General features: G+C 45.1%; 1 protein-coding gene across 2 annotated transcripts; it reads right to left on the bottom strand.

The window, feature by feature from the left end:
* Positions 1–21: 21 nt before the first annotated feature.
* On the bottom strand, positions 22–6,686 carry LOC111692080. 2 transcript variants are annotated; one of them, XM_023455781.1, is made up of 2 exons: positions 6,086–6,686; positions 22–620 (listed from the first exon to the last, which is right to left on the bottom strand). In XM_023455781.1, exons 1-2 carry the CDS (start codon positions 6,536–6,538, stop codon positions 39–41), a joined length of 1,035 nt encoding a protein of 344 aa, XP_023311549.1. In that variant the 5' UTR covers positions 6,539–6,686; the 3' UTR covers positions 22–38. The 2 variants fall into 2 exon arrangements, with proteins under 2 accessions (XP_023311549.1, XP_023311548.1); XM_023455780.1 differs by lacking the exon at positions 22–620 and adding an exon at positions 5,224–5,306 and having other exon boundaries at positions 5,401–6,686.
* Between the last annotated feature and the right edge of the window lie 4,132 nt (positions 6,687–10,818).

Raw genomic sequence — 10,818 nt, 5'->3', positions numbered from 1 at the left:
CGCGCGCCACACTGGCACAGAGAGCAGCAGATGCCGCTCTACTGTGCTGAATGTTCGCTTGTATTACCTGGAATTTGACCAGATAATACAGATTTTGGTCCCTCCTGATCTTCATCAGAAGGTCCCAAATCTACCCTGCCCTTCTCCAGGTTCCTAAAAAGGACCCTGGTGAAGTTCAGAAATGGTCTGAAGCCCTCCTTCTGAAGTACCTTCACACTCATCTCATCTACTGAGAGGACTAGGGTCTGGCCCTTCACCTCAACCTTGCGGTTGATTAGCCTCCAGGCCCCCGTCCTCAATTCCCCGTTCTGGTTTTCCAGACGGCGCATGATGGTTTCCGGTTCATCAGGATGACCCGGAATCCACACGATGAACTTAGTGAACTTAGGTAGGTCCCTAGGCTCAACAGCGCTGAGTCTAGCCCCCTCCCAAGGCACCAAGCTCGCCGTGGTCGTCTTCAGCCATTGCAGGCTCTCCTCGTTGAAGGCGGTGATCGCTAGCGTTCCCCCCCTTCGACGACACTCCAGGAAGCGCGGTCGTGTACCCTCGCCCGCGATCCCATCAATGGCCCCCAGAAGCGCCGACTGGACAAGTCCCATCTGGTCCTCATCCATTCGGACCTCATCCATTCGGGTATCCATGGGGGACCACCACTGCTTGGATCCCCGACAACGCCTCCCCGTAAGTCTTGCCACGCTGTCCCGTGGCCTTAGGCCTCTTGGAAACAGGCCGGTCAGAAGTCGGCTTACTACCGTCCGACCGTCCACGTTTCTTCCCGAGTCCAGTTGGCCCCGGTTCAGCCGCCTGCGGAGTTAGAGTGGTACTTGAGCCAGGTTCCGTCACCGGCCNTATTGTATTGGCCGTTGCTAGGCAGTTGCTAGGAAAACTGTGCGTTTTTTTTTACCGTACGTAATAGGAATCTTACATTGATCGCAGACAGTGTGTTTTTAAGTACTTACAGTAGTGGTCGTAGGTAACGTAATTTTTATATGATTTTTAATGGCTGAAAAATTAACCCCCACTCCATAGTGTGTTTGTGACGTCATGTCCTTTGTGAGGGACATTGGGACTAAGTGGAGTGATCATAAATGAAATAAATTCGTGTTCCAAATGTATATTTATCAAAAAACTAATAACAAAATGATAATATTTCTAGGAAGAATTGTGAAACTGAAAAAAACAGTTCTTATCCTTAATACAACATAAATGTACATCACATTTTACACAAACGACATGAGTCTTCGAGTTACAGCCTTCCATTTTACAACGACTATTATTGGGTTTATCATCATATAGAGGCAAGTGCCCAACTCCATCATACCGTTTACCCTTTACCCTTGGTTTCACATATGTTCCTCTTTTTATTTTTGCAGGTTTCACTGTTTTCCGAACTTGGTCTGCCTCTTTTTGAAGCTTTTGGCGTATAGATGAGTCTTTCAGCTACTTCATTTCGAAATTGGAACAAATCATAAATTTTATTTCTATGCACGCCAAGTGATTTGGCTTCTTTTCTATACTTCAGCCAGGAATTGGCTAAGGCGAGATCAAAGGCATGCGATATCACTTTTAGGGTCCATTTCTTCGACCTCACGTGTGATCTGTAAAGTGATAACAAAAAGTCAAGTTTGTCTACACCTCCCATATTTTTGTTGTACATTTCCACTGGCTGGGGTCGTTGTACTTCTAAATATTTTTTTTCTTTTTTGTCCCATCGTCTGCACTCCCCTGCTTCACCAATTCCAACATAGTTTGACTCTAAAAGAACGGCCTTATTGTCAAACCACTTCGTTACAACAATACCATCTTTGCTTACAACTTCCTTCATCCTTCATCTTCATCTAGTGGTTGGTCCTTGAAAAGTCCCATAGCACTGCGGCCTAATTAGGCCTATTGTGCGTCCCACTACCAGTCCTATTCAGCAAGTAGATTTGTCCTTTTTACAAAGTCCAAAAGCTTCCTTGCTGACACTTCTCTCAGTTCCTTGGGTTCCAAATAGGGTCTCCCAAGGAGCGCCATTCTGCTACGTGCAAATCCCGGGCACTCGCCCAGGATATGCAGAGAAGTTTCATCCGCCGATTCACATCCTCGGCAGACCGGACTGTCTACAAGCTTTAGTCTATGTAGATGTTTCCTAAAGTGACAGTGTCCCGTTATGAGTCCTGTCACTCTCCTGAGCCGGATTCTATTCAAGCTCAGTAACTCATTCGCTCTTCCATTCGAAGGATACTCCATAAGCTCCTTGGAATGGCTATGTCCTGGCCTTGAAGTCCAGTATTTCCTATGTTCTGTCTCTGTCCATTTGCCCAGAGCCCGCCTGACCACACTGGGAGATGTGCCACAGAAGGGCTCCGGGCCAATGAACACTGTCTCGGATCCCTTCCTCGCAAGTTCATCCGCTTTCTCATTTCCACAAATGCCTTTGTGCCCTGGCACCCAACACAGTCTGACTGTATTGTTGGTGGCCAGTTCAGTCAGCATTTGTAAACAGTCCCACACCAGTTTTGAACTTACCTTGTGTGCGGCTAAAGCTTTAATTGCAGCTTGACTATCAGAGAATATATATATGAGTTTACGTCTATAACCTCTACGTACATTCTCTGCCAGACACGCCATTATTGCGAAGATTTCTGCTTGGAATACAGTAGGGAACTCCCCCAGACTGTAGCTTGCACTCCATCTGGGTCTGAGTCCATATATTCCTGCACCCGTCCCTCTGGTCATTTTGGAGCCATCTGTAAACCATACTAGGCTCCACCTTTCCAGGGTATTAAACCTTTCCTCCCACTCGCTTTGATCCTCTATTCGAGTCTCAAATGGCTTGTGGAAGTGAAACTTTGGAACCATCTTGTCGGATACCATCCCAAGAATTGGTTCCGACATAGATGTATCTTTGATCCTGGAGTGGGAACCACCCCTCCAGTCATTATTATTCCTGAGTCGATATGCTGCTAGCCGCGCTTCTCTCTCCACCACTATATGCAGCGGTGGCAGATTTAGCATGACTTCTAGTGCAGCTGTCGGGGTCGATGCCATCGCCCCCGTTATACCTAAACAGGCCAATCTCTGAATTCTATTCAGTTTTTCCTTCGCTGTGGTCTGTTGTGTTTTCTGCCACCATACCACCGCGCCGTAAAGAATCCTGGGTCTTACTATCGACGTATACAACCAGTGTGACATCTTTGGTTTCAGTCCCCAGGTTTTCCCAATAAGGCGGCGGCATACACACAGTGTCTGCTTCGCCTTACTCACCACTTTTTCCAAGTGCGCATTCCAGGTAAGCTTATTATCCAGTATCACTCCTAGATATTTTACTTCCCTGGAAAATGTAATGCCCCTCTCCCCTATTATAGGTTCAGAGAGTCCAGTTAAATTTCTTCTCCTAGTGAAGGGTACTACGACCGTTTTGTCAGGGTTTACTGACAGTGCCTGCCCCTTACACCAGTCATCTATCCATTTCAAAGCCTCTTTCATGAGTTCTGAAACGATAATATTATGTTTCCCGACTATGAGAACGACCAAGTCATCCGCATAGCCTTGTGTATAAAACCCCTTTCGATTAAGGCCCTCCAGTGCGCCGTCCACCACTAATCCCCATAACAAGGGAGACAGTACGCCTCCCTGGGGGCAGCCCCGGCCTACCTTACACCTGGATGTCTCTCCCGAAAGGGTAGCTGTTACTGTCCGGTTTCTCAACATGGTATCTATCCAACGACACAAAGTGTCTTCAAGGCCCCTGTTGCGAACTGCCGAATTAATAGATTCGAAAGGTGTATTGTCAAATGCCCCTTCAATATCTAAAAAAGCTGCCAAAGCTAGATCTTTGTCGTCCATTGCCCTCTCTATCCTAGAGACTAGGCTATGAAGGGCTGTGTCGACTGATCTGCCTGCCTGATAGGCGTATTGGTACCTGTGCAGAGGATTTGCCCTCAATACCCCGTCCCTTATATGCCTGTCAACTATTCTCTCCAACGTTTTCAGGAGGAAAGATGTTAAACTTATCGGGCGATATGCCTTTGCCTGGGCATACGATGGACGCCCTGGTTTAGGAATAAACGCCACGTTCGTCGATCTCCATGCCAGCGGTATATAACCAAGTGCAATGCTGGCTCTGAAGACGTGAATTAAGACCGGAGCTAGACAGTCCACCCCCTGCTGTAGCAGTACAGGTAGGATTCCATCGGCTCCTGGTGATTTAAATGGGTCAAAAGAACTTATTGCCCATCTTATTCGTGACTGACTCACCACCGTCTTGGCAACCTCCCAGTTCTGTCGAGACCCGGTCGTTACCCTCTGCTGGTGATTCCAGTCATATTCATCTCCATGATTTAATAACCTGGAGCCTGGAAAGTGAGTATTTAGAAGTAATTCCAATGTCTCCCTTCCAGTTTTGGTATATTCCCCACTCGGTGCTTTGAGAGACCCGAGTTTCGTATGTCCGTTCTTAGAGAGAAGTCTCTGGAGTTTAGCACACTGTGGGACACTATCAATATCCTCACAGAACTTCCTCCATGAGTCTCTCTTCGCTTTTCTAATTTCTTTATTATACTCAGTGAGGGTTGCTCTATAAGTCTCCCACTCTCCTGTCCGCTTTGCTCTATTAAATAGTTTTCTTGTCTGTCCCCTCAACTGCGTGAGTTCCTTGCTCCACCAGGGTACGGTGTGCTTATCGGACCTCACTTTGATAGGACAGCTGTATTCATATGATCTTGTGACGGCGTTTTGGAGTTCCTCCACGGCCCTCTCAAGATCATATGTGTTCCTTAGTTTTGTACAGATTTCCCTAGTCCTGGCCTGTAACTCCGTTCTATAGGAGTCCCAGTCAGTTCTTTTTGGGTCTCTGTAGGTTCTTACTTGCGGATTATAATCCGTTATAATTTCAAAGTGGATATGTCTATGATCCGACATTGACGGCTCATTCGACACATGCCACCTCGCAATATTATTACATATCGGTCCCGATCCCACTGTTATATCGATGACTTCACTTCTATTTTTTATAACAAAGGTGGGCTCGTTCCCGACATTCAAAATCTCTAGATTATAACTAAAAAGAAAATCTAGTAAAGACTCACCTCGATCGTTGACATCGCTGCTTCCCCACACCGTATGGTGTGAGTTAGCATCACATCCCACGATGAGTTGTTTCTTCTCCTTCTCGCACCAGGCCACCAGGTCCCTCAGTTCCCTGGTTGGAGGAGATTCTTTCTTATCGTAAGGGAGGTACGCTGAGCAAACTACCAGTTGTCTCTGCGTTCCCTCCGATACATAAGTCACTTCGGCCGCCACCAGGTCATCCGTGCAGAACCCTGGAAGAGGAAAAATATTAATACTACTCTTGTAATAAATACAAGCTCTAGGTCTAGTTTGGTGGCCACAATACAGTAAGCCACCATTACTTACCTGCAATCCTCTGATCCGGGATCCATGTACCCAAGGCTCCTGGATCAAAGCTAAATCCGCATTTACGCGCGCCACACTGGCACAGAGAGCAGCAGATGCCGCTCTACTGTGCTGAATGTTCGCTTGTATTACCTGGAATTTGACCAGATAATACAGATTTTGGTCCCTCCTGATCTTCATCAGAAGGTCCCAAATCTACCCTGCCCTTCTCCAGGTTCCTAAAAAGGACCCTGGTGAAGTTCAGAAATGGTCTGAAGCCCTCCTTCTGAAGTACCTTCACACTCATCTCATCTACTGAGAGGACTAGGGTCTGGCCCTTCTCCTCAACCTTGCGGTTGATTAGCCTCCAGGCCCCCGTCCTCAATTCCCCGTTCTGGTTTTCCAGACGGCGCATGATGGTTTCCGGTTCATCAGGATGACCCGGAATCCACACGATGAACTTAGTGAACTTAGGTAGGTCCCTAGGCTCAACAGCGCTGAGTCTAGCCCCCTCCCAAGGCACCAAGCTCGCCGTGGTCGTCTTCAGCCATTGCAGGCTCTCCTCGTTGAAGGCGGTGATCGCTAGCGTTCCCCCCCTTCGACGACACTCCAGGAAGCGCGGTCGTGTACCCTCGCCCGCGATCCCATCAATGGCCCCCAGAAGCGCCGACTGGACAAGTCCCATCTGGTCCTCATCCATTCGGACCTCCGGGTATCCATGGGGGACCACCACTGCTTGGATCCCCGACAGCGCCTCCCCGTAAGTCTTGCCACGCTGTCCCGTGGCCTTAGGCCTCTTGGAAACAGGCCGGTCGGAAATCGGCTCACTACCGTCCGACCGTCCACGTTTCTTCCCGAGTCCACTTGGCCCCGGTTCAGCAGCCTGCGGAGTTAGAGTGGTACTTGAGCCAGGTTCCGTCACCGGCCCCTGTCCTTTTCCCGCCTCTGCCTTCCGCAGTTTTTTAAGTTTGCGCTTTTGCGCACCAGACAATTTCTTCCTACCTTCCAGGTTCAGTCTGTCGACTCCCCTAGAGATAGTAGTCACTGGTGTTTGCTTCCCAGTGGCTGTTTTATTTTCCGCCTGGTCAGCAATTACTGCTTCCCCGGCGGATGTTGACGGCCCCCTTTCGGGTTCCCGTTTTTTTGATTTATGGTCCATAAAGGTCCCACGAGTCTGGAGGAAATAAAAGTCACCGCCAGGTAGTGCCCCATGCCTGACGGAAGGCTAAATACGATGGGGTGCGCCAGGTTCCCCAAAGAGATCGTTTGCGATGCGACATTTTTACCTACCCCCGCACCATTCAGCCCTCGGCACGATGGATTTCCACCTTGGCTTGGGTAGCTGAGCTGTTTCTTAGTTTTCACTACTCTCCCTCGACCTTTCCGGCTTGGGTGACCCTGCCAGGAGTATGAAACTCCCGCCGGTTTAGCTCTTGGGTTCACTGTAGCTACTTAAGCCCCTCCACCAACGACAAGGTCATACAGCTCCCAGGAGAGGTTGCTTACAACTTCGTCAGATGTTCCACGTCCTTGGGATTTCAGTTCTTTATCCGATATAACGGGAGAATTACAAAATCTATTTATACGAATAGTTCCAATTGAATAGATACCCTGTGAACGTAAATATTACAAAAGGTGGTATGACGTAAAATAATTATCGAAAAAGAGTCCATGATTTCTATCAGATATGCGTTTTGAAAGGTGTATCACTGTTCCTGCTCCAGCCCCAAATTTCATAAATTCGGGAGCTATTTCTGTTGTTGAACCCTGATATACGAGAAAATCATAAACTGTACCACTTTGACCTGCTAATACGTTTATTTTGATACCCCATTTTTTGGGCTTGTTTTTTATATATTGTTTTATATTAAGATTTCCTTTGAAAGGGACTATCTGTTCGTCTACGCAGATATTGGTTTCCAAGGGCAATTCCAAACATCGAGCTTTTATGGCACCGTAGAGAGGTCTTACTTTCCATAGCCTGTCCTTGTTGTCTTCTGCTCTCTGGGTTACATCTACTAAATGAACAACCTGATGAAATTTGAAGAATCTATTTACGGACATATTCTCTTTGACGATTGATACACCAATATTAGAATTCCAATAGAGACGACATCTGGGAAAATTTAGATTGCCCATAATAATATGGCCAATAAACCGTTTTATTTCATCGATACTTGTTGGAGGACATTTTATATGGTTTTGGACTATATACAAATTGGTTATTTCAGTCATTTGCTGTAATATTTCGTTAGGTATATATTTTAGGAAGTAGTCAATCGGTGCAGGAAGGTCTAGTCTAGGTTGATATATTTCCTTATGCCACTGAACTGGGATTGTTTCAAATTTAGCACCTTTTATCCATTTGATGTGGGTTTTTTTTTGTCAAGTCATATTTTTCAAAGATATCTATGTTGTTTTCAGTTTGAGAATTTCTACCATCAGCACATACAGGAGTTTCGTAATTGTCTTCTTCATCAGAAAAACTCGAACATTCATGAGGATGGTGTGAAACATTGTTGTTTGCCTCTGGAACTTGCTGCCTTATAACTGGTACATTTTCTTCCGAATCGTCGAGCTCATCCTATCCATCGTCTTCATCTGAAAAACTTGGAATATCGGAAAGATCATCGCGCTCCAATAACGCCAAAAGTTCTTCATCCGACAGACCACGTGGCATATTTTACCTCTAAAATACAAAAAATCATATTCACATATAGAATTTCACATAGTCACTTTGTATTCGTAGCGGGACAAGCCAATATGGGTACCAGCAATCATATAGTCACAATGTACTCGGTACGGGACATGTATTTTGACAAAATTCTTTTGATACTCACATTACATCTTGCACCACCATAATAAAAAATACGGAATTAGTATCTTACTTACCTTACTTGTCCTGAATTTGAATATTCAAACAATAAAAAACAGCCGAAACTTGCAAAAATCAAACACTGTGTATTACACTTGTTCCACAATCAACATACCTACAGACTTTTGTGGTTAGTTCTCAAAACTGCTCCTAGATGGCACAATCTATATTAATAGAATATTATTGAATTTTGGGAGTCCCTCAACTGGTACAAACGTATTAAATGGTAAGAAATATCAAACTGGTGCCACAAGGACTGTAGAAAAATATGTCCTCCATAAGGGACATTTTGACTGAAAGGGTTAAATTAACTCTAACCAAAAACTCAAACTACTTAAAATAACGCAAGACGGCAAGAGCGAGACGCATAGCACACGATCACGACCAGCGACCAGCGGAAATATAAATATTAAAATTAAATATTTTATCACCATACACCATATCACCGGCGCGGCACTCGCGGCAGGCGACTGGCGAGCATGCAGCGCGAGTCGAGTCGGGCATCGTCGGCGACGGCGACAGTGGCTGGCGACCAGCGACCAGAGTCACTGTTTTGTCGAGAATTAGGTCGCCGGTACTAACAGTGACCAACTAAGTTACCGGTAAAAATCACCGGTATAAAAATATCCCCCATCACTACCGCCGAGTACGCCCACAATCCAGTCGCGCTGGAATTGGGACGGAGGCAAGGATGTGAGGGCACCTTTACGAGGAGGTTCACTGACTGGGGGCGCTTGCAAGCAGAAATGCAAAAGAGCACCGCGCTCTCGACCATTGAAACCACCTGGATGAAATAGCCTGGAAGCAGCCGTCCTTATCCTAGAGACAAACATTAAAAATGCACTGTTGCAAACCATTACAGAGACAATAGTTCCCCGACTGACAAATCACAGGGGCATGCTTCCCAAGGACACCAGACAACTCATACGCGATAGACGACACCTTAAACGGCTTGCCACCCGCACCCGCCTCCCTCAACACAAACACGACTTAAACGTATTGAATAGACGGTTGAAAGCCTAGGTGAGCTGATTCAGGAAAGCTGGGCTAAACACTTGGAGTCGTTGGGTCCGCAAGACGATAGCCTTTGGAAAACACAGAAGGCCCTGTGACTGCCCGCCTGACGCAGAATTACCCCAATCCACGGCAGTAGGGGGGTGGTGTACACAAACCGGGAAAAGGCCGAGGCTGGAACTGCAGTGTAGACTGCCTCAGCTGCCCGACAAGGACGAGGAATGCGAGGCGGCGGTCGAGAGCGCGGTCCAATGTGTCAACAGAGAGCCAGACAATGACATTATCCAACCGGCAACCCCAGACAAATTCAGACAAATAATACACCTAAAAAACAGAAAAACCTCCGGTTTCGAGCAAATACATAATATACACTAAAACACACACTGGCTACATTTGTGGTCGGGATCGACGACGGATGGGGCCCACCTTCACAAGGCTTTCCAGGTCTACAGCGATGAGGCAGACTCATAAATTGAGACTTTTTTAATTCATAGTTAGACTAAGAGCACACCTTAGTCCTCTTTTTAAAATTATTATGCAACATTATGCGACTGAACAAACGGTAGCTATGACAGTAGCCTTTGAACAGATAAATTGCTGTCTTTGTCCCTCCATCCTCTTTGTTCCAGTTTGAATAGTTTGATGTATAGTGGCTTTATAACTTTAAGTGGAGGACAGTTTTTTTAGGAGTAATGCTTACTACTCTGAAATTCTTTTCTTTAGTTAAATAAATAGTCGAATTATAATTCGATTTTTTAACTGCGCTTACATTCTTCTACAATTAATTAATATGTACCTACCTACCTACAACACGTATTTTGTGTATTTTTCTTGAAAAATTTTAAGATAAAATTGCCTATCATTATTTGCAGTATTTTCAGAACCGTCAATGTCACTCTTTTGATTTTTCAAATTTTAACAAAAATGACTAGTTATAACTTGTGGTATTTTTTGCGGACCCACGGTACTTGACAAGAATTAATACATTTAAAGACGGGATTTTGTACAAAAAAATATCGCCCAGCGTGAGTCACGAAACGAGACCCCGGCAAGTGCTGCTCTAGCGGCCAACGCTTCAAGGTGTGTTTTTTAACCGAACGACGACGAATAGAAGTCTAATAATATACGCTGCATCAATATTCGCCTGATTTTTCAGGAACGGCCCCAATTTGTGTACATACAATCTTATAAGGAAAGAGAGTAAAGATTTTATTAATCAGTAATAGATTACCGAGGACAATAATATTTTTTTTATTAAGTAGGTAATAATTTTTAGTTAATAAGCTTAAACAATCTTATAATTACTATTCCTTCATTACACGATTTTTAAAATTACATGTAATTTCTTCTTCAAAAGTGACCTTAAAACACGTATAACATGGAATAGTCAACAGTCTAATGTTTATATTTTCACATTAACAATCCGATAATGTAAATTAACTGCTATTTTCAGTAAAAATATATACCTAACCTGAATTATTTTTTTACTTTGGCGAGTCGTATTAACTTAAAAACACTGCTTAATTACTAAAATATATAGAATCTTGCTA

Source organism: Anoplophora glabripennis, unplaced genomic scaffold, assembly GCF_000390285.2.
Source record: "Anoplophora glabripennis isolate ALB-LARVAE unplaced genomic scaffold, Agla_2.0 scaffold827, whole genome shotgun sequence".
Taxonomy (NCBI): domain Eukaryota; kingdom Metazoa; phylum Arthropoda; class Insecta; order Coleoptera; family Cerambycidae; genus Anoplophora; species Anoplophora glabripennis.
The sequence above is the reverse complement of the archived record's forward strand: the minus strand, read 5'-3'. Positions and strand labels throughout refer to the sequence as shown.